At 45.7% G+C, this 22,277-nt stretch overlaps 1 protein-coding gene across 8 annotated transcripts in view; it reads right to left on the bottom strand.

The window, feature by feature from the left end:
• RBM25 (RNA binding motif protein 25) overlaps window positions 1–22,277 on the bottom strand; it is a 333,704-nt gene that overhangs the window by 253,933 nt on the left and 57,494 nt on the right. For 6 of the 8 annotated variants that reach the window (XM_078659495.1, XM_078659496.1, XM_078659492.1 and 3 more), the window contains 2 exons: window positions 20,250–20,364; window positions 4,291–4,340 (listed from right to left, as the gene is read on the bottom strand). In XM_078659495.1, coding sequence (XP_078515621.1) covers window positions 4,291–4,340; window positions 20,250–20,364 — 165 coding nt within the window. Of the gene's footprint in view, window positions 1–3,981; window positions 4,039–4,290; window positions 4,341–20,249; window positions 20,365–22,277 lie in introns of those variants that run through there. The other 2 variants (XM_078659499.1, XM_078659498.1) reach the window with 2 other exon arrangements.

Genomic DNA, 22,277 nt, shown 5'->3' with positions numbered 1-22,277 from the left:
CACCTCGTTCCTCACCGGAAGAACCCAGAGAGTCCGCCTTCCACCATTCAAGTCAGAGGCCACTGAAGTCATCTGCGGCGTACCACAAGGATCTTCACTCAGCCCCACCCTTTTCAACGTATACATGAGCCCCCTCGCGGCCATCGCCCGCCAACACAACCTTAACATCATCTCCTACGCGGATGACACTCAACTGATCCTATCACTCACCAATGACCCTAGCACCGCCAAAACGAACCTACACGAAGGTATGAAAGAAGTAGCCGAATGGATGAGACACAGCCGTCTGAAACTGAACTCAGATAAAACAGAAGTCCTCATCTTAGGTACCTCCCCCTCCGCATGGGACGATTCTTGGTGGCCAGAAGCCCTTGGAAAAGCACCCATCCCGACAGACCACGCACGGAACCTGGGCGTCATCCTGGATTCCTCACTTTCAATGAACAGACAAGTCAACGCCGTCTCCTCATCCTGCTTCAACATTCTTCGCATGCTCAAAAAAACATTTCGTTGGATCCCCACCGAAACTAGGAAAACGGTCACCCACGCTCTGGTCACGAGCCGACTGGACTATGGAAACACCCTCTACGCCGGTACTACCGCTAAACTCCAGAAAAAACTCCAACGAATCCAGAACGCTTCAGCCAGGCTCATATTAGACATCCCGCGCAACGAACACATCTCTGGTCACCTGAAAAACCTCTACTGGCTCCCCGTCAATAAGAGGATCACTTTCCGGCTCCTAACCCACGCACACAAAGCACTCTACGAAATCGGGCCAGAATGCCTCAACGCAAGACTGTCCTTCTACACCCCCTCACGCCAGCTACGATCATCCAACCAAGCCCTGGCCACTGTACCTCGCATCAACAAAACCACCATGGGAGGTAGATCCTTTTCCTACCTGGCAGCTAAAACTTGGAACTCACTTCCCACTCACCTTCGCCTTACTCAGAACCACCTAGCATTCAGAAAGCAACTTAAAACGTGGATATTTGCCCAGTAATTCCCCTCCCCTCTTCAAGCGCCTTGAGACCCTCTGGGTATGTAGCGCGCTATATAAATTTTCTGACTTGACTTGACTTGACACTGAACCATAATGGCAAAAGACAATGGTAAAACTAGTAGGTGAGACCTATTGGCTACTCCAATACTCGTTTTTAATTACTAATGATGGAATAGGGGGCATTTCAGTTCTTGGAGTTCCATGACAAACTGTCAAAGCCATTTTTCAGGTTCCAGGTACGTCTGTTCTTTTCCTTGTTTGCTGTGAAAGAATATAATCAATGCACCTAGTTTTAGTGTAAATTAACTCAAATACTGGATACAGCAGGTCTGAATGTGCGACCTAGCTTGCTTAAATAGATCAATCGAACCACTGGTTAGAACAAGCAACTCTGCATCGGAACTGAAATAAGTGATGTGCATCTCCAATAAGTATTCACATGAAGAGTGGCATTGCCAAAACAATCACCTCGTGTTGCAAAAGCAGTTTTCACAGAAACAAAAAGGTAGCAACAAAAAAAACGGATATCTCCCACATCTGGCTGACATTCTCCATCATCCTTCAGAGCTCTCTCTGGGGATGCTCTCTTAGTTCTAGATACCAACGGCAATACCTTCCTTACTCAAGGCATCTTCTGATAAGGTCTTACCAGATCCTAAAACTCCTAAAGAAACCTACAGAGTCCTGATGACCTCGCCAACTAAGAGCCCATCACTCACCTAACACTCATCAGCAAGATCATTGAAAAAGCAGTCTATGTTCAACTCCCCAAGATTACATCAATGGTAACCATCGCCCTCACAACTACCAGTCTGGTTTCAGATCATGCTGCAGTACAGAGACTGCTGCCTTACACATCATAGACCATGCTCGCTTGACCACAGACTAAGGTGACTGACCTAGGTCTCCTGATATCGCTGAACCTCTCAGCTGAATTTGACAATCTACCATCTCACCCTTTAACCGCAAATGGAATTTACCAGCTAAGTCGATCACTGGTTCTCTGCCAACTTTTCCAACCAACACAAGCTTGTGTACATGGCACCTCCAGGTCACAAAAGATCCCCCATCATATATAAGGTCTTCAGGGTTCCATATTGTCTGTGGTCATCTTCAACCTTTACACAGAGCTACTTTGTACTCTAATCACAGAAAATTGACGGATTCATCAATATGCAAATGAAACACAATTCTACTTCGTCTCCCTTACTTCAGACATACAACACTTCAAACAATGACTGCACGTCATTCAGACCTGGATGTCCAGCACCTACCTGAAGCCACACAGAACCAAGACAGAATTTCTTTACTTACAAAGAACATACAAGATAAAGTACAACCCTGACTCAATGACAAACCTGGCCTGCTACAAACCGAAACTCACAAAATACCAAGTTACTTGAATTCACACTGGACACCAATACTACAGTTTGGAAAAACACACTTTGAATGAAAAAACCAATAAGGACAGGATCAAACTAGTCCGAAAGGTGCGGAAAGTCAAGATTAGCTTTTTTGGTCAGAAACTATGGGCAGGTATATAAAAACAATCACACCCACTTATCCTGCACCTTGAAATGTAACAAAATTAACAAGGTACATCGAAGGTTAAGTCAACTGCTGATCAATTTAAAAATTATTACTAAGTCCTAAAAAATGGAAAATCAAGGAATTACTTGGCTAATCATGAACAAGGGCTTATTCCTCTTAAACTCGCCATCCAAAATTGAATATTATATTAGAAACATCACTCGTTAGCCATTCCATTACGCCATTAAATGCCAATCCCTTCCCAAAGCGAAGATAAACCTTCATTGAACTTTTCTTTCGTTTTTTTTAGTATGTTGAATATGGTCTATGGAATGAACTCTTTCAAGCAAATGAATCTCCGTGGCAATAATGGATAAGCAACGCTGCAACTCGCTAGTAAAAGCTCACAATGTAATCCGACTAAAAGGAAAGGGCAGCTGGCAGACATTAACTCCTATTCATGTTGGTTTCACAAAAGCATCCCAAATATACAGATTGAGTAATAAAGAAAAATGTGTCCTCATAGTGTAGACTTTTTGCACTTAAGCCAATGTGAACCCTGAAAAGGCAGCTAAAAAGCACAGAGACCACATGAATATAGAATGCCTGTGGGTAACAGTCAAGTGTTGTACTGAAGTCTGCGCCAGGGTTAAAGTCACGTACTATTCACTACCTAAAATACGTTCTCCGCTCTATAAAATAAAATGGGGTGGGAATTTCCTTTCTTCACACAACTGATGCTATTCAGAATTCCTGAGTTTTTAATAAGTACAGACAGCAGACCTTTGATGAAAGATCTCGATGAATTGGGCATTTCAACTTGGAGAGGTTGATGGGGACAGGAAGGGATATGCAGAGGTGCAAAAGCATTTGGCATGAGGAAGGAATACAACATTTAATTACGGTTAGAATCTTTCGCGTTTGAGATCCTGCTAAAAAAATTTGCCCAAAGATACAGTGGAAAGACTCAAGCACATCATGGTGCAGTAACAGGAGCTTAGCAAAAACCATAACCCCTTTTGGTTTGAGTGTTTCAACCAGACAAAATGTACCTTGAAAGGCCGTTTATTTTTGTGAACTATAGTTTTAGGAGCACCAGCAAACTTAACAGAACACACTATATCTGAGTCACGTTTTGTAAACCGAATATTTCTTGTAAAACCGAACAAAAACAGTAAATGAATCAAATGTCACCTGTAAATAGATATGAAAACTGGATAGGCTATGTGTTTTACTATCCAAGCATGGAAAAGAGAAATTGTGCTTACAATATCCTGCAATATTTTAACATTTGCAGTTGATTAAAGGTAAGCACATTCTACCCCTTGTCTTCTCTGGTACCTGTATAAATATACAATTGTGCCAAACGTGAGTAAAACCACTAAGATAAACAGTGTCACCTTAGTTTAATACCAGTTAACCTGAATCAAATGTGAAATTTAGACCTGTTGGAAGTGTATAATGCAGGCGAAACCACGCGCTTCCATTCTGTGAAATCTCCTCATTCATTTCTGATGATGGTTTCACGATGCAGGTACCTGTCCATTAGGAACTAGACGGCCAGCACCATCTCATTTCACACAGATCAAGTATAAGCTGCCAAAAGGGAACAATCATTATGAACATTTACACCAATCCTTCACATTGGACTACAGCAAAGATGACAACTACGACATCTCCTTTGGTTTGCTGACCATTTACAGCCAGCTAAAAGCTAGAAAATTAAGAAGAGTATGATATGGAAATGAACTTACAGTTGGAGCTGGAGCCATTAGGCTCATTGGTACAGGAATCATTGGGGTCCCTGAAAACAGAAAAAGCATATCATGTTAGTGGATACTTACACACGAGCAAAGTTTGTCAAAATGAAAAAGTTGTACTCCAATCCCAACAAGAAGTGCATGCAACTCTGTGAGGACAAACATTACCAATCTAGTTAAAAGCAGCACTAGTATTTATTCAAACACGTGCTACTCATTCCACCAAACCAAAGCACGTTTCCATCTAAAGGCAGAGACTTTGAGACCAGACCACTGAATTCTTTGTAGTGCCCTAGATTCAAGAGGTATTGGAAGCATAAACATGGGGAAAAATAAAATCTTTATTTTTCCTTTCGAAAGGCAAGACCATCCAACGGCTGATGACAGATCTCAAAACTCCAGCTAGAATACCAGTTGATGTACTGCAGATTTTCTTTTTACCTCTACACTGATTGGCGATGCCTAAGGGGGCTAAGCACATTCTAAGACCATCCTTTGAAAGATGGAGAAAAATGGCAACTGCAATGGGGAATCTCAGTATGCAATTTTCTGACTGGTCAACCAATTGACACTTTAACATTCCTCAAAGAGGAAAAAATTGCACTTTGAAAAGCACCCCCCGTTAAGGATGTATTCACATGCATGTGAAGGAAACAATGCATACTTTTGATTCTCTGTCCTTCACTTAGTGGATGCAACTACTTCATAGCAAGAAAACTCAAGTCATACAGGATGGGTTTCAAATATAAATAGAGTATCACGCTAAAGAAGTAGCTGAAAGTCACATAAACCCACAGGACCTGCAAGCAGTGTGATGCAAGCTTTCTAAACAGTGTGTGTGCAATCTAATTTAATGCTACACTTTAATCTACATGTGTGTACAGACTAAATGCACATTAGGCTCTGGCAAGAAAACAAGAATTCAATACGCATTCAGTAATCAACAGTTGAAAAATAGAAAAAATCTCACAACAATTCTAAATGAGTGCAAACCAGCTAATAAAACAGGACTACGCCAACAAGCATTGGCAAATGGTTAAAAAAACACACAAAAAGTCCTATAGCGCAGTCAACGCTGCCTGTTTTATAGCTTATTTTTACATTCAACAGTGCTGCACAGGAACCACACAGCTTTACTACTTGGCTACAAAAAAACAGACAAAGCCAATAGATCTACCTTTGACAAGACCTATTGACTTTGCCAGTGCTTGTATCCTAACATGATGCAAGGTGTCCAGAACAGCAAAATGGAGGAGTCTTAGGAGAAGGAAGAAGGATGTGGGGCAGAGGCCATAGGTGCAGACTTCAAAACAGGTGAACCTAGTTTAAGACTCGTCAGATCAACATCTGGTGATTCTGGGCAGATCACTTAATCTCCCCAGTCCAAAATAAAAAAATTACAGGAGTATCAAATCATTTTTATAAGCAAGTATGTGTCCATAGAATCGTGCAATTTGAACTGAACTGTCTGCAAACTCAAGTCCACCCATGGCACAACATAGAAGTTTCCACAGCTCAATCTCTTGGTATGTTGGGATTTCCAGTTATTCGTTAATAGGTTAAGCAAAACGGCAAGTACCAGGATGCAATGAAGAAAAAAACAGCACGAGAGTGTAGGAAGCATCTGTTCTTGGCTGTAGACATGTAAATTTACATGCTTTGCATACGCCCATACTCCTGCCATCTAGTGTCTGGTCCTGACGTTTGCAAGTTGTTTTTATTGGAAGAAGTCTTTTCTAGTCTTGAGGTAAGGTAACAACGCTTTTCAGTGATAGTGCAACTCCATTGTTTAATTGTTTTCCTGCAGGAGGGTTAGAATGGAGTAAGTGTAGTATAGAGATGTCCATGCGTGTGAATATATAATTAATAACTGTAACAACTACAGGTGCCCGGGGAGGCGGATGGAGCATGTATATCTACTGCTCTACATGCCAAGAACAGATGCAAGACCGCGGAATAATGCACAGCATAGTGAATCCAGAAGGATTCACGCTGCAAAAGTAACAATCTGTTCGAGGCATGTGTGCTGTAGATACACATGCTTTGCAAAGACTACAAAACAGTATACTCCCAAAGCAGGGACTGTGTAGCTGTTGTAGTTGTTTGAAACCGTGTTTTAAATACTGCTTGGCATACATTAGCTTGTTGGTGAGCTAACATTAGCTTGTTGGTGAGCTAACACAGCTACACAATAGTGTTTGGCAAATGTGTGTGGTGAATACCCTGTAGCTGCCTTACATATATGTCAGCTAGAGAATTGTTACCTAAAAAGGCCATAGTAGTCTCTATTTTGCAAGTGGAATGAGCTCCAGGGGGTATGTATAAAGTTTTTAGCTTTGGCAAAACATGTTTAAAGGCATTTAAGTTAACAATCCATCTTGAAATGCAGCCATGGAGAGATGAGATTGCCTTTGTGAGGTGGAGCAATTGCAAACAGTTTTGTGAACATCTTTGGTATTTTCTATGTAGTACAACAAAGCTCTTTTGACATCAAGCGTGTGACGAGCTCATGGTGCTATAGAATAAGGTTGAGCAAAAAACACGGATATCTAAACTGATAGTATCACTGGAACTTTCAATAGTGATAAACGCTGCCTGTTCTGCAAATACACAGCTACTGCTGCAAGGTGCAAACGTATAGATGAATAAGCCAGTCCAGTTTGCTTTAAGTGTAACAGGTAACAGATAATATTTTGTATAGAAGCATCTAGAGGATAACATTTTACAGTAGACAAGTCATCTTTTCCACTTTGCTGCATGACAAGCTCTGGTAGTAGGCTTTCGGGTCTCATTTCGAATAGTCATACACTCTGGTGGTAGATTTAAATAACCAAACTATGGTTTCAGGATCCAGATGATTAAGTTTAGTTCTTTGGGATTTGGATGTTAGATTTCTCCATGGTTCTGCGCAAGGAGCCTGGAAGTGAGATTCAGCATTTAATATGGAACTACACAGAGCACTCCAACAGGGTGGTGTACCATGATTGACTGGACCATGTGGGAGGTACTAGAATCAGTGTGAAGGAGGTTTGCCTGAGCTTCAGAACTAGACACGGAATGAGTGGGAGAGGCTGAAAAGCGTTGGCAAATATCCTTTACCAGTTCATCCATAGGGCATTGCATTTTGAGAGTGGGTGTAAGAACCTGGAGCTGAAATTTGGGCATTTTGAGTTGTCGACTGTGGCAAACAGATCTATTTGTGGGAATCCCCATTGTTGGAAGTATGGAAAGAGAACTTGGGATGAAGTTCCCACTCATGTATCTGATTGTTTACCCCTTGAAAATGCTCTGCCAGAAGATAAATCCTGTGATAGATTGCCCAATTCCAAACGGCTTGAGAGAGGTGAGACATTTGGAGTGCCCCCAACCCCTGTATTTGTTTATAGTACATTGCCGTCATGTTGCCTATCAGGGGAGTTTGAAAAGCTTTGAGCGCTAGAAAGACTGCTAGTAACTAGTCGATGTGCAGGCTTTTGTGCTTGTTGCTCCATACACCTTGCATTGTGTAAGTTTGGAGATAGGCACCCCAACCTGTCAGAGAAGTGTCTGTGGTGACCACGATCTGTGGAATAGAGTTGATGAAAGGCTGTCCCTTTTGATAAATTTAGTGGGTTCCACCACTGCAGAGAGTTGGGTGCCGCCGCCTACCAACACTAGATCGGTTAATTGACCCTGCAAACGATTCCACTGGCGTACTAAGCACTCTTGCAGGGGACGCATGTGGAGTCTTGTATGGGGAACAATAGCGATGCAAGACACCATCATTCCCAGCAGTTGCACTAAGATTCTGGCTGGTAATGTTTGGTTGGAGGGAAACTGTAGATTCAGACTGAATGTTGGGAATTCTGGCTACAGTGGGAGAAGCTAGGATAGTGTCTAGAGTGACCCCTAGTTAAGACTGCGCCTGTGAAGGATGCAGGTGATATTTCTTTGCATTGACCATCAAGCCCAGCTGATGAAGTAGGTCTATTGTGGTTTGAATGTTTTGTAGACAGTTTTGGTAATTGCTGGCTTTGATGAGCCAATCGTCTAGTTAGGGGAAGAAGTGAATATGTTGTCTTCAGAGAGGAGCTGCAACAACTGCCAGGTATTTGGTAAATACTCTAGGAGTAGTAGTCACGCCAAACGGGTGTACTTTGAATGGGTAATGTGTGTCTGTTATCACAAATCTGAGGTATTTGCGATGGGCTTTATGAATTGGAACATGAAAATATGTGTCCCTTAAGTAGAGTAGACGCAAAATCTGTCTTCTGTAAAGCGGAAGTACTTTTTGAAGGGTTAGCACGTGAAAGTGCTCTGATAGTATGTATTGGTTTAACTTTGAGATCTAGAATAGGTCTTGAGGAACAGTCCTTTTTGAGCATTAGAAAAAAAGAGTAAACCTGAACGAATAGTTTTCTTACCTGTCGGTGTAGTTTTGCAGCTTGAAGATCTTTCTGGATTCACTATGCTGTGCATTATTCCGCGGTCTTGTGGTTGGGTCCGGATTCGTAGTCTTTTCTTTGTTTTGTTTTTTTTTTTTTCTTTGCCCAGGTGGGCGTCGGCGTCACACCCCCTTTGGGTGTATTTCCGGTGACGTCGGCATGCTTCCTGCGGAAGCTCCCACTCTTGGGCGCCATCTTCGGGTTCTTTTTTTCCGTGTTTCTTTCGTTTCCGAAGTAATGGCAATGTTCATCTTAGTTTGTATTTACCGCTTTGTACTTTCAAAGTCTATTCTTTAGTTAACCACCTCTTCTCTCTCCAGCCTCATCTTTCTGGCGGAGGTGGGTGGGTTCGCTAGTGAATCCAGAAAGATCTTCAAGCTGCAAAACTACACCGACAGGTAAGAAAACTATTCGTTTTGCAGCGTGAATCTTTCTGGATTCACTATGCTGTGCATAGATTTTGTAGCGGTTTCTCATCTCTGTGGCGGCTGGGTGGAAGATGAGCGTTGGGTGTTGAATATGTGCCGTAGCACCTTCTGTCCCACTTGAGCTTCCTTGTTCATTTGTATGTCCACACAGTAGTGCTTCGTGAACGTGTGCACCGAAGCCCATGTTGCCACCAGGCATATGTCCTCTATGGGTGTGTTAGCCAGGAAGGCTATTGTAGCGCCCTTCTTCCTGGTGGAGTGGGCACGCGTCCCCTCAGCCAGTTCCTGTCCTGCCCGTTTGTGGCAGAGTTGGATTGTTTGTGCGATCCATCGTGCAATGGCCCTTTTGGTTACTGCTTTGCCCATGAAGCTGTTTGCGAAGGACACAAAAAACTGTTTCGTTTTCCTGTGCCCCTTTGTCCTTTCAATGTAGTGCATGACTGCCCTTCTGGCGTCCAGGGTGTGCAGAGCTCTCTCTGCGCTGGTTGTGGGTTTTTGGAAAAAACTCGGTATCTGTATCGACTGGTTCATGTGAAAATTGGATACCACCTTCGGCATGAAGTGTGGGTCAGTCCTCATCACAACTCTATCGTTGTGTATTTGTATGTATGGTTCTTGTAGCGTCAGCGCTTGAAGCTCGCTTACTCTGCGTAAGGACGTTATCGCAACCAGGAAGGCTGTTTTCATAGTTAGCATCTTTAGGGAGGCCTTGTGAAGTGGTTCAAAGGGCTCTTTCATGAGTTCCGTTAGGACTGTGTTCAAGTTCCATGCAGGTGGCGGCACCCGCTTGGGTGGTGCGATCCTTTTCGCTCCTTCTAGGAATCTCTTCACCACCTGTGATGTGAAGAAGCTCCTGCACGTTTCTCCCCTTGTGTAGGCTACTATCGCTGCCAAGTGAACTCTTAACGAGGATGAGCTAAGGTTCTTCTCCAGTAAGTGCGTCAGGTACCGTAGCACTGTGGAGTCCCTCTTCATCTTATTGTGGAGTCTTTCCTGTCTGCACCATATTGTGAATCTTTTCCATTTCGCAACGTAGCACTTTCGAGTGCTGGGCCTTCGTGCCTCCCGAAGTACCCTCAGGGTGCTTTCTGGTAGTCTCAAATGTGCGAACTCTATGTCCTCAGGAGCCACGCTACTAGGCTCATGCTCTCTGGCTCTGGATGCAGTACCTCTCCTTTCTGCATGGACAGTAGATCTTTCCTCCTGCTGAATCTGTGGGGTGCACACTGTGTCATCTCCATGATCTGCGAGTACCAGGTCTGCCTCGCCCACTGCGGTGCGACCAGTATCAGTGTCATGTTGCTCGCTCTGCATTTGCTCAGTACTCTGTGCATCAGTGGTATCGGGGGAAAGGCGTAGGCAAATGTCCTTGACCAATCTATCCATAGGGCATTCCCCAGTGTCCCCTCCTCGGGCTGCCTGGATGCGAAGTTTTGGCATTTTGCATTCTGGCGTGTGGCAAACAGGTCCACCGATGGTGTCCCCCACCTGTCGAACAGGTATCTTGTCTCCTGAGCATTGAGCTCCCACTCGTGGGATGCCGATGTCTGCCTGCTGAGCCAATCGGCTTGTATGTTGTCCTTCCCTGGTAGGTGTATGGCTAGCAGGTCTATCTTGAGAGGGATGGCCCATCTCCATATCTCCTGCGCCAGCGTTGAAAGCGGTGCGGACTGTGTGCCCCCCTGCTTGTTGATGTAGAACATCGCAGTGGTGTTGTCTGTTTGTATCAATACCTTGTGCTTGTACAGTCTTGTTTGAAAGGCCTTCAGTGCAAGGAAGATTGTCTTCAATTCTAAGTAATTGATGTGCTTTGTGGCATCCGTCGGTGTCCACAGTCCCCTCACCGTGAGCTCCTCCATGTGAGCGCCCCATCCCTTCAGGGATGCGTCTGTGGTGATGGTCACTGTTGGCGTTGGGGGCGTTAGAGGCTTTCCCCTTGCTATGTTCTCCATGGTCCACCATGTCATCTCCTTCTGCACTGCGTGCGTTACAACCACTAGATCCTCCCAACTGCCTGTAGCTTGTGACCATTGCTCCTGTAGCCATTCTTGAATGGGTCTCATGTGGAGTCGTACATTCGGTACCAGGTGGATGCATGATGCCATCATCCCCATGATCTTGCTCGCCGTCCTCACTGTCCGAGCTTGTCCCTTCCGGTAGAGGCGAGTTTCCTTCACCAGCGCCCTCGCCCTCTTCTCGCTGGGGAACACCTTGCCCTGTAAGGTGTTGATCTGTGCTCCCAGGAAGATCTTCACTTGTTCCGGCTCCATTGATGATTTCTTCCAATGGATGGAGAACCCCAGGTTTATGAGCGTGCTGGTCACTGTATGTGCGTGCAGCTTGCATTTCTGGTATGAGTTTGCTTTCACCAGCCAGTCGTCCAGGTAAGGGTATACATGTATCCCCTGCCTTCTTAGGTGCGCCGCGACTGCTGCGAGGCACTTTGTGAAAACTCTTGGTGCCGATTTTAGACCGAAGGCCAGTGTCGTGAACTGGTAGTGGCTTTCTCCGACGGTGAACCTGAGCATGTGCTTGTGCTTCCTGTTCATTGGGATGTGCAGGTATGCGTCTTTGAGGTCTATAGTGACCATGAAGTCCCCGGTCTGCAACTGTGGGAGCACCTCTTGCAGGGAGGTCATTTTGAATTTTTGCGTTCTTATGAATCGGTTCACGAACCGTAAATCGAGAATGGGCCTCATTGTCTCGTCTACTTTTGGTACCAGGAAGTATGTTGAGTATACTCCTGTGTTTCTTTCTTTGAAGGGTACCCTTTCTATGGCCTGCTTCCGCAGGAGTTCTTTTGCTTCTTCCTGAAGGCACTGCAGCTGCTTGCTTGCTAGCGGCTTTCTTCTTGGTTTTCTGCTTGTTGGCCTCGCCTCCAACTCTATGCAGTATCCGAATTGGATAATGTTGAGGATCCATTTGTCTGATGTGATTCCTCTCCACTCCTGGAGGTGGAATCTTAATCTCCCTCCCACTGGTGTCCTGTGGTCGTGGGTGTCTAGTTTGTCTTGACCCATCTGTACGTGCTGCCCCCTGGGATCTTTTTTGTGGGTGGGCACACGGGTTTTTTCGAAGTCACTTGGAGGTGGGCTGCTGGCCCCCTCTTCTATTTTGTCCTCGTCCATTTCTCCCTCGAAAGGACTGGCCTCTTTGTTGGTACTGCCAGGGCTGTTTCTGATGGCCCTGCTGACCCTGCGAGTCTGCCTGGTGCGTTTGCTGGAAAGCCTGGTGTGAAGTACCTGGCTGGTTTCCACCTCTCCCGCCAGGCCTCCGTGACGGGGTGCCCCTCTTGTTCCCTCTGAACTGCAATGCTCCCATGGATCTTGCTGTTTCGTTATCCTTCTTAAGTTGGCTGAGTTGCTCATCAACTGTTTGTCCGAAAAGCGTACTGCCGTTGAACGGGGTGTTCAGGATGCTGTGTTGCACCTCCGGTTTGAAACCGGATATCCTGAGCCAGGCGTGTCTCCTTTCCGTGACGCCCATCATCATGAGCCTGCTGGCCGTGTCTGCCCCATCCAGAGCTGTCTTAAGGCAAGAATTTGCAGCATTCTTCCCCTCTTCAATTAGCTTTTCGGCTTTCTGCTTGGCATCCTGGGGCAAGTCCTTCACCAACTGTCCCAGTCCCTCCATGATTTGGTACATGTGTCTGTTCACCAGGGCGTTGGAATTAGCCATGCGCCAGTGGGTCGCGGCATTCCGTTCGATCCTTCTGCCCACCAGATCCATCCTTTTGCTCTCTTTATCCGGTGGCGGGCCCGAGGTAGTGGGTACGTTAGCCCTCCTCCTTGCTGTGGCCGTGATAATGGAGTCTGCGGAGACCGTGCCCTGAATGTAGGCCGGGTCCTTTGCGGCATGCTTGTACTTCTTCTCAGTTCTGGGAGTCACTGCCTTGCATGTTGCGGGCTCCCTGAAAGCTTCCTTCCCCTGAGCCAAGACGCTCTCGAGCATCGGGAGGAACTGGCTCCTCGTTTGTGTTGGGAGCAATGTTTCCAGAAGAAAGTCTGCTTTCTGCTTCTCTTCGTCGAGCTTGAGCTTGAAAGCTGCTGCGGCAGATTGTATCACCGCGTTGTAGGCCCCGATGTCGTCCGGCGGCGAGGGCCTCGAGGGGTAGGTGTCGACCACCTCCTCCGGGCTGTCGGTCTCGACATCGATGTAATCCACATCCTGAAGGTCATAGGGCGCCGACTCTGTGTCTGTCCTGCCCTCATCTTCCTCCCCATAGCTGTAGCTCTCGTGGGGATTCTCGTACTCCTCCTGGTCGTCGAACACCTCGACGTCCCGGTCTTGCTCGGTGACTTCGGCGACCTCCTCTTCTTCCTCCTCGACCGCCTCCAGCACTGGTGGCTTGGTCTTCTGAGGGATCGTGAAGGCCTTCATCCTTGCGTCGAAATCTTTTTTCCGCTGCATGAAGTTCTCCATTTCTGCCTCGAGGCGCCTTCTTTTCTTTTCCATCTCGGCCGCGTGTTCCGCGTCGGATGGTTCCGCCGGTCTCTTCGACGGATGGCTCGTCGCCGTGCCTCTCGGAGTCGAAGTTTTCGACGTCGAACCGGATATCGGGTCTCTGGTCGTCGTCGACAGTTTCGGGTCTTTCTCCCTCGTCGATCGATCCTTTTCGGGGACGATTTTCGACGTCTTCTGCTGATCAGCAGCTCTCGGCGCCGGGGACTCCTTCTCTGAGGATCCGCTGGGCCTGGGAGTAGTCGCGGACGCCGCCTTTTTTGGCGTCGGCGCTTTCGGGGTCTTGCCCTCGATTTTTCGAGACTCAGAGTCTCTCGGGTTCTTGGGGGCCGAAGAGTCTCCTACCTTGTCAGAAGTCTTCGTGTAATCGGTCTCTACGACCGTGTAGCAGTCGTCTTCGGCGGCAGCGTTGTCTTCTTCCTCGGAGGACATCCCCAGCTCGTAGAGCGACGGGGTCGGGGCCTTCCCCTGCAGGGTGGCGTGTGCTACCCTCTGCCTCTCTCTCACACGAAGGGTCTTCGGGGTGAAGGCGGAACAGGCGTTGCAGTCTCCGCTTTCGTGGTCCACCGGTAGGCAAAGGTTGCATACCGGGTGCTGGTCTTTCTGCGCGTACTTGTGGTGGCAGTTCCGGCAGAACTTGAACGGCGTGTTGTCCATCCTCGAGCGTCCAGGGCCTCTCTGGTCGCGTGTTCGTCGACGGTCGTCGAAGATCTGGATGGAAAACGCCTTATCTTTGCTTGTCTTTCGTCGGTGAAGTCCCCTGGAGTCTTCAGATGACTTCTCCTCGTCTTTTCTGTATTTTCTTTCTTCTTTCTCCAAAAATGTCTGGAGCCCAAACGGGAACGATCCAGACCCGACCGCGGAAAAAAAGAATCTGAAGATGGCGCCCAAGAGTGGGAGCTTCCGCAGGAAGCATGCCGACGTCACCGGAAATACACCCAAAGGGGGTGTGACGCCGACGCCCACCTGGGCAAAGAAAAAAAAAAAAAAAAACCAAAGAAAAGACTACGAATCCGGACCCAACCACAAGACCGCGGAATAATGCACAGCATAGTGAATCCAGAAAGATTCACGCTGCAAAACCTTGGTACTATAATGGAACTGGTTATAAAGCTCCTTTTAATAAGAGATTGCACATCCTATTCGAGCAACTGCAAGTGGTGTGGAGACTGTAAGAAAGTGACTCTGTACACACTGTACCTTACTTTGGTCCAGTATATACAGAGTACACAGTCCCCAGAGGTTTGGCAGGGGCTAAAGTTAGATATACCCTTACTCTCTAAAGTGGCAGCTTGGTCGAGCAGTAAGGGAGTATCAGAGGACAGTGTAAAGCATTTGCTGTACATACTCAGTCAGCAAATGGTCTGGCACACAAGAACTGAAGTCTAGTCCAATTGTTTTGCATCAAAAGATATAGTTTTATTTTAGAACCAACAAGGTATCAAAATATACTTTCTCAGAATGAGTTTCTTTAGTTAAATATCGAATAGGCAATAGATGTTTTGATTACAATAGTTACAGTTGTTGCAATGGGCAACACAATTTCAAACGCAACATTAAGCTAAATGGGAATTTCTAGATAAATGAAATTAGTTACTTTATAGATTCCTTTTCTAACCACTGGACTGGATCCTAGATTCAGTCCTGGGACACCTCCTGTAAACAGCTAAGTAAAAGCGTTTTGGTTGCAGTAGTGATTTTTAAGGAATATTATTGCATTTTAAAAGCTGACACTTAGAAACTTTCACATAGAATCACCAATGTTATCCTATGGGAGGGAATTCACTTAGCAGGTATGTAGTGTTATCGTTACTAGTCAGTTGGTGTCATCCTCTTGTGAGCAACTGCATGGCAGGTCTTCTGGTTTCTTGATCTTCTTGCTTGTTTTCAAATCGGGATCTAGGAAGGAAGGTTCAGGGTGCCCCCCCTAAATACTGAATTTAGGGGCGTTACAGGAAGGGCAAGGACCAATGGGTCCCTGTCCTGGGGTGAGTACACCCCCTACCCTGCTCCTCTCTTGGGGAGGGGGGCAGGAGATTATCTCCGATTGGGCAGGGCTCCCCATTCTCAAGATAGCCGGAGCCCGGAGCTGTGCCTCACCTCGCCTCTCCCACCAGAGGGGTGGAGTTGGCAGAGGCTCGCACACCCCCTTTCCTCACTTAGGGTTTCCCGCCAGAGTAGGGGTCAGAACCGGTGGGGGCCAGTTGCAAGTGGCCTGGAGAAGCTCACAAAAGACGGCATGCCTTTGAAGCTTCCCCTGCCCATCCTGGGGGAGGAGACCTAGCACCTCGCCCAGGATGTGCATTGTTGCAGGCCCAGGAGAGCGGAGGGCTCTTTACCCAGGGGTCCAGTAACATGTATGCTGTGTGGCAGCCTAGGCAGCCTCTCAGACAAGACGTGGATTGTAGGTTAGGTTTCAGGGGGTATCTCTAAGATGCACTCTGTAGTGCATTTTACATTACATCCCACACTGGCATCAGTGTGTGTTTAATGTGCTAAGAAGTTTGATATGAGACTTGTCAGTCTTCAGTGTAGCCATTAGGTGCTGTGCAGTTCGTAATGACAATCCCAGCACCATATTCTCTCAATGGCATCACTGCACTTACAGTGCCCAGGAGTGGCCCTGGGTACTATAGGAGCACAGGGCTCACGCACCTGTGCCCACAACACTGGCATTGTGCACCCAACTAGAGGGGGTGACTGGTGTCGCCAGCGTAGGATATATGCTGAGCCCATGTTTTCTGGGGATGGCGACGAGGGAGGCTATGTAGATGTTGAAGAGCGTGGGGCTGATCGGTGATCCTTAGGGTACTCCGCAGTTGATCTCTGTGGGTTTGGGGCGGAAAGGCAGGAGTCAGATTTTTTGGGTTCGGCTGGGGTACAGGGGCATGAGCTGGTACCCCTACAGTGCCTAAGTCAATTCTTAGACATTGTAATTGTAGTAATGCCATTAGAAGTATATGGTGCTGGGAGTTAGTCATAATGAATACAGCACCATAATGGCTTTACTGAAAACTAGGAAGTTTGGTATCAAACTACTACGCACATTAAACCCACTGTTTAATGAAAAATGCACCTAACACTAGTGTCTTGGTCGAGTGGCTGCTCGCCAGCTTATACCAGACATGTTTCTGGACCCCTGAGTGGAGAGCATGCTGCTCTCGGGTGTCTGAAACAATGCACATCAAGGGATGTAGTGCCAAGCCTCTTCCCAAAAGATATTTTGTACCGCTTTGGCCGCCATAAGTGTGGCAGGGTATGCTCAGACGTGAGTCCCTTGCTCACTTTGCCACTGGATTCAAGCAAGCCGGGCTGAAGACGGCTGGAATGCCAGAAACCGGTCCTCCGAAGCTTGTTTCCGGTCCAGGGAAGGCATGGCTTGGCAGTTTGGGCTGGACTGTTCCCATGAGGTACAGGGTCAGACTGATTTGCATATAGCCATGTCTGAACTGGGGTGGCAGAGTGGGCTAAAGAACGGTGATGGATTAAACCCAGATCTTTTGACTGGGTGTGAGTGTTTGATTGATTCAGATGCTCCGTCCATCACCACCCCCTTTTGTACCGCTCCTCCCAAAAGATAGGCAGGGTCCACAAATGGGAAGCTTCAAAGGCTTGCTGCCTTTGTGAGCTACCCCAGCCATTTGCTGCTCCAGCAATTGGCCCTTAACTGTTCTGACCCCCACTTTGTTAGGGAGAATCAGCAAGAAAACCAAGTTATGAGGAGAGGTGTGCCTACCTTTTTCAACCCCATCCCTCAGGTGAAGCACAAGTCTCAGTCTCAACCATCTTGAAGATGAGGACCCAACTCACACTGGAGGGAAGCATAATATGGGGTGTACCCACCCCAAGGAAGGGACCCATTGGTTCCGACCTGTACCTACCTGTAACACCCCTAAATTTAGTATTTCGGGGCAGCCCTGAACTTTGCCTCCTCAGACAAGAAGAAAGAAGGACCGAAGAGACTTGCTGAAGGAGGATACCAACTGACTTTGCCCCAGCCCTACCAGCCTGTCCAGACCTCGAAAGACTACAGTGAAACCCTGGTGTGTCCTGCAGCCCCAAAGAACCCAGAGAACCTGCCATGCCTTCCCAAACCAGAGTTTGTCGCCTGTGAGCACCGGATTTGATCATACATATTAAACTTTTTATTATAGTCGCTTATCTCAGTCAGTTATATTATAGCTATTTACTTTAGCAAATTGTTCATTACATTGTTCTCTTTTGGAATTGTGGAATAAAGTATGGCAGCACAATCCACATTCTTACCCACACTTGGAGAACCGATAATGCCATGGAAAAGGTGGAAAAATACTCTTAACATATGTTTGACATAGGAGGAGATAAAATGTCATCACAAATGCTGGAAAGACATTTCCCGCCAAAAGTTATGTATTTGAAAGGCACACATATTCCATGCGAGTGGAGAAATACTATACAAGTTAGATAGCAGTCCAGAGTTTGTGTGTTTGAGTGTTTGAGTCTAGATTAGAGATCAAATTGTTAGATGCACGAATAAGAGCAGCTATTGTCTAAAGATTCAATCTTAGATGAGTGCACTCAACTAGCAAGAAGTACGAAACACACTGCAGCTTGTCTCAAGGAGACTAGAGTACAAACCGGAAGAAAGATACATATGAAAGAACAGGTTTAAGTGAAAGAAAAAGAAGAATAAAAAGAGGCAATACAAGTAAACGTAGGACTGAGGAAATGCCTCTTTTTACATGATCACCCGCAAACTTCCGGGCTGATGTTTTTGGTTTTCTACCCTGAAACAGCGTTCCAACGCTTAAAAACTGTATATGCAATTGTGCGACACCCAATGGGCAAAACTTAACATACTTCTACAAACAACCCTAGTGTAGGATGTTGGCTCTTTACGATGGATCAATAAGCTGATCTACTGTGTAGAGAGTCCCAGGGTACCCTTATGAGTGGACAGTAGCTTGCTATGCAATCCCAAAGTGCTCTATTAGGGGGTTGCTTAGTAGATCAGCCTTAGGCTTAATAGAGGAGTGAAAGACACTTGCAAAATACACACAATGATTAATAAATGAAACAACTCCAGGAGGAAATCCACATCAATTTATAAAAATACTAAGTACCTTTACTTATGCTTAGACATCAGAGTAAAATAATTCAGGTAATTAAGTTTTATAATCGAATTTCTCTTCGCCTTAAAAAGTGTACACAGTGCAATTTGAGTTGTGCAATGTTATCCTTTGGAATGAAGAACAAGTTCTGCTAACATGAATAGTACAGCTACTATAAGACCAATCTCCACGAGTTAAGGCGACTGGTGGGCAAAGTCCAAGGCAGCACCAACAGTAAACCATCAGCGGCATAAGGGCAGCCGGGAGCAAATCAGCAACGGGAGCATAATGCTTCTCAAAGGATCGGTCACTGCAAAAAGAAGCTGCAGACTCTAGCTGGGGAGCCAGTCGGGCTGTACCAGCAAGTGGGCTCAGGCCTTGTGATGCCAAGATGGACACCTTTGGTAATCTTCTTTAAGGCCATGGGGCAGCAGGTGCAGGGATGTCCTTAGGCGTTAGCTTTTTCCTTACCGCAGCAGTTGCGGTTGAGGAGGACGGCCTGGATGCCGAGGCTGCTGGAGAAGTCGGAGAGTCCAGGAGTGATGAAACCACAATGGACTCTAGTTGAGGACGACTGTGGTACCTTAGTGCAGTGTCTATTTTCACTATAAAATAGCTGCAGCCGACAAAGCTACATTGTCCAGTTCTCCCTCCTCATTCACTTAATAAAAAATAAAAAGCAGTTGTGAAAAGGTGCTTAAAATGCCACTTTTCTTTCTAGTGACTATTTAGGGCTTAATTTTTCCAGGTTTTTATGGAAATTAATGGAATTGGCAATATGTTTTGTAGGAAGCTAAATTAACCATTTGCATCACAGTTCCTTCAAGGCCTTTTCAAAGCAACGGCAATATGTACTACCAACAACAACTTCTGAAAAAGTGCTTGTGGAACCCCCTCAGTGGGAGAGAATATCTAGTGCTTCCTATTCCAATTGTTATCACCTGAAAGAGAAGACCATATACCCTTATCATCTATGGGCAAACTACTCCCACACACTGTTGGCCGCTACATTGGCGATATCACAGTTCGTAAGCAAAGACTTACTCCACCTCTACATGTTTTATGGGACAAAATCTCAAACACCTACGCTATGGTAAAGCCAACATCTACACTACATGAAAAAATCCATAAAACATGAAATGCCTGATTCCACCTCAAAACACACAAACCAAGAGAACACATAGAAGGGCCAACGAGTATGCCTGTCAAACTTGAAATATCCAGGTTTGTTGAGATCACATCCACCTCAAATGCTCATGAGGAAGCAAGTCCTGGAACTAGTGTTCTGCACACTGTTTAAAGTAACCATATACACCTATGAATGTATATTTAATACTGCTTAAGTGGATATTTTTCATGTACATTTGAGTAGTGTTTCATGTTACTCACACTTTTGCAAATTAAAATTTGAAAATCCTTTTTTTCTCTCAAGAGCGACCCTAGAACAAAAAAATATGGTATGCAACGATAAACAAAAGTGTACACTGGTGCACATACAAAAACAATTTCAAAAATAAACATTTTCTTAGGCGAGTAATTTACAAACTTACCCGGAGGTACAGGAGGAGGGAAACCAGGAAACTGAGGAGGTGGAATCCCAGGAGGTAAAGTTGGAATTCCCATTGGAGGTCTGTTCAAATGTGGTGGGAAAGACATTGTGGCAACCTGAAACCAAAAGAGGAGAAAGAATTAGGGGTTATGCATAAATATATTAATTCACATTGAGTTCACAAACTAAAGGAGACATGAGCACAAAAGCTAAATGAAAAATAAAGACGGCAGTACTTCAGCATGAATGAGATGGCAAAAAACCTTTTCATTTAGGATGTGCTGCATTGATGTCAATTTAGGCGACAATACATGTATATCCAAAAACGAACTCCAGTCACTAGTCGAAATCTTCCAAAATTACCTCTCCATCAATCCAGAGTAAGAAATACCTGGTCAGACAGGCCCTGCGACCTTGGCCTGAGGATACCGATCAGAAGATCACAGTGGGTGGAGTAGCAAGTAACCAATCAGACAAAAATGCCAACAGGAAAAACCCATATCAGTTCTGCAGATAAGATTGATCCAAATAGAGCACATGTGGGTGGAGGGGTGCCAGGTTCCCAAAATACCATAAAGTTATATGCCACATGAAGTTAGGAATACTCGCTCTGAGCACTACAAATACTAAACGCAATGATCACACGCTCCCCAAACCTGACATCAGAACACTTCACCCACTGGCCATCATTGTGCCCCTTGCAAGATCAAGTCCTACCTGCATTCACTCACTGGAAGCCCGATTTACAACCCCATTACTAGGCCTGCATTCCTTTCTTTAAAATAAGATCGAAATAGTTTTACGATGCTCCAAAGATTGCATGTAAATGCACTTAAAACGAATGTATGTTGACAGTCCTCGGAGCATTCAGAACTGTTCCTGTTTTGCCAAACACCTTGTCTTTTGCTTTTTTCAACGTAAATTCTTGGTTCTTCAAGCCCGACTGCAGTTGAAGGAAAAGTACCCTGTCCAAACAGATTCACATATGTACAACAAGGAAGGTGAACAGACGGTGCAGTGGTTTTGAAAGTTGTGCTGGATCCACGAGGGGGAGGTCTGTCCTGAAGCCACTGTCTGTGGATAAGATTACATCTGATCCTTAGTCCCAGCATTTGGTCTATGGTAAACTAAGAAGAAGTGTAAAATTTAAACCCGAGTGGCCTGCCATGAACAGAAACTGATATTGCACAAGTCATGCATCCAAACGGAGTAGTCAAAAGATGGCCTCGAAGGCAATCCCTCGGTGGTCACCTTTTTCAATAGCCAAGGAGCTAGGGAAGGTGAAGGTTGTTTACCGCTTGGGCCGCAGGGTGTGATACAGGGCCTCACAGCTTGGACCTATGATCATACAACAGAAGGTATGAGTAGGCCCTTGGTGCGATATCGGACCAATGCCTCGATCTTATTTTTTTATTCTGAAGGGGTTTGTCAGTGATGTTGGTTCCTTAACACTGGTATCATCTGAAAGAAGTGAGAAGTGTTATTCGCTTGGACCACTGGGTGCAACATGTTTTAATGACCTACTGGGTGTGTTAGGGTGTAAGAAGGATGTTAGGGAAAATTTGGATCTTAGCGTAGCTTTTGCTTGGCCAGACAAGGCATGTGTGTAAGAAAGTGGCTCTATATATACTGGACCAGAATGAGGTACAGTGTGTATAGAGTCTACAAACCCCAGAGGTATAACAGAGGTTAAAGCCAGGTGTGACCTTACTCTCAAAAGTGGTAGCTTGGTCGAGCAGTAAGGTAGTACCAGAGGACCATGTAAAGCATTTGTTGTACATACTCAGTCAGCAAAGGATTTCACACACTCAAAAGCCTGAACGCCAGGCCAATTGTTATATCAAAAGATATAGTGGTTTTATTTTTAGAACCAACAGGCATAAACATATACTTTTCTCAATAGGAGTACTCTCATGTAATTACTTTGGCAGGAAGCAATAAAGTTTGTGAACACAATAGATACAGGGGTTGCAGAAGGCAACACAATTCTAGACACTTTTGCATTGAGCTCAATGGGTTTTCAATATAC

This window comes from Lissotriton helveticus, chromosome 9, assembly GCF_964261635.1.
Source record: "Lissotriton helveticus chromosome 9, aLisHel1.1, whole genome shotgun sequence".
Lineage (NCBI taxonomy): Eukaryota > Metazoa > Chordata > Amphibia > Caudata > Salamandridae > Lissotriton > Lissotriton helveticus.
This window is presented reverse-complemented; position numbering and strand designations above follow the sequence as displayed.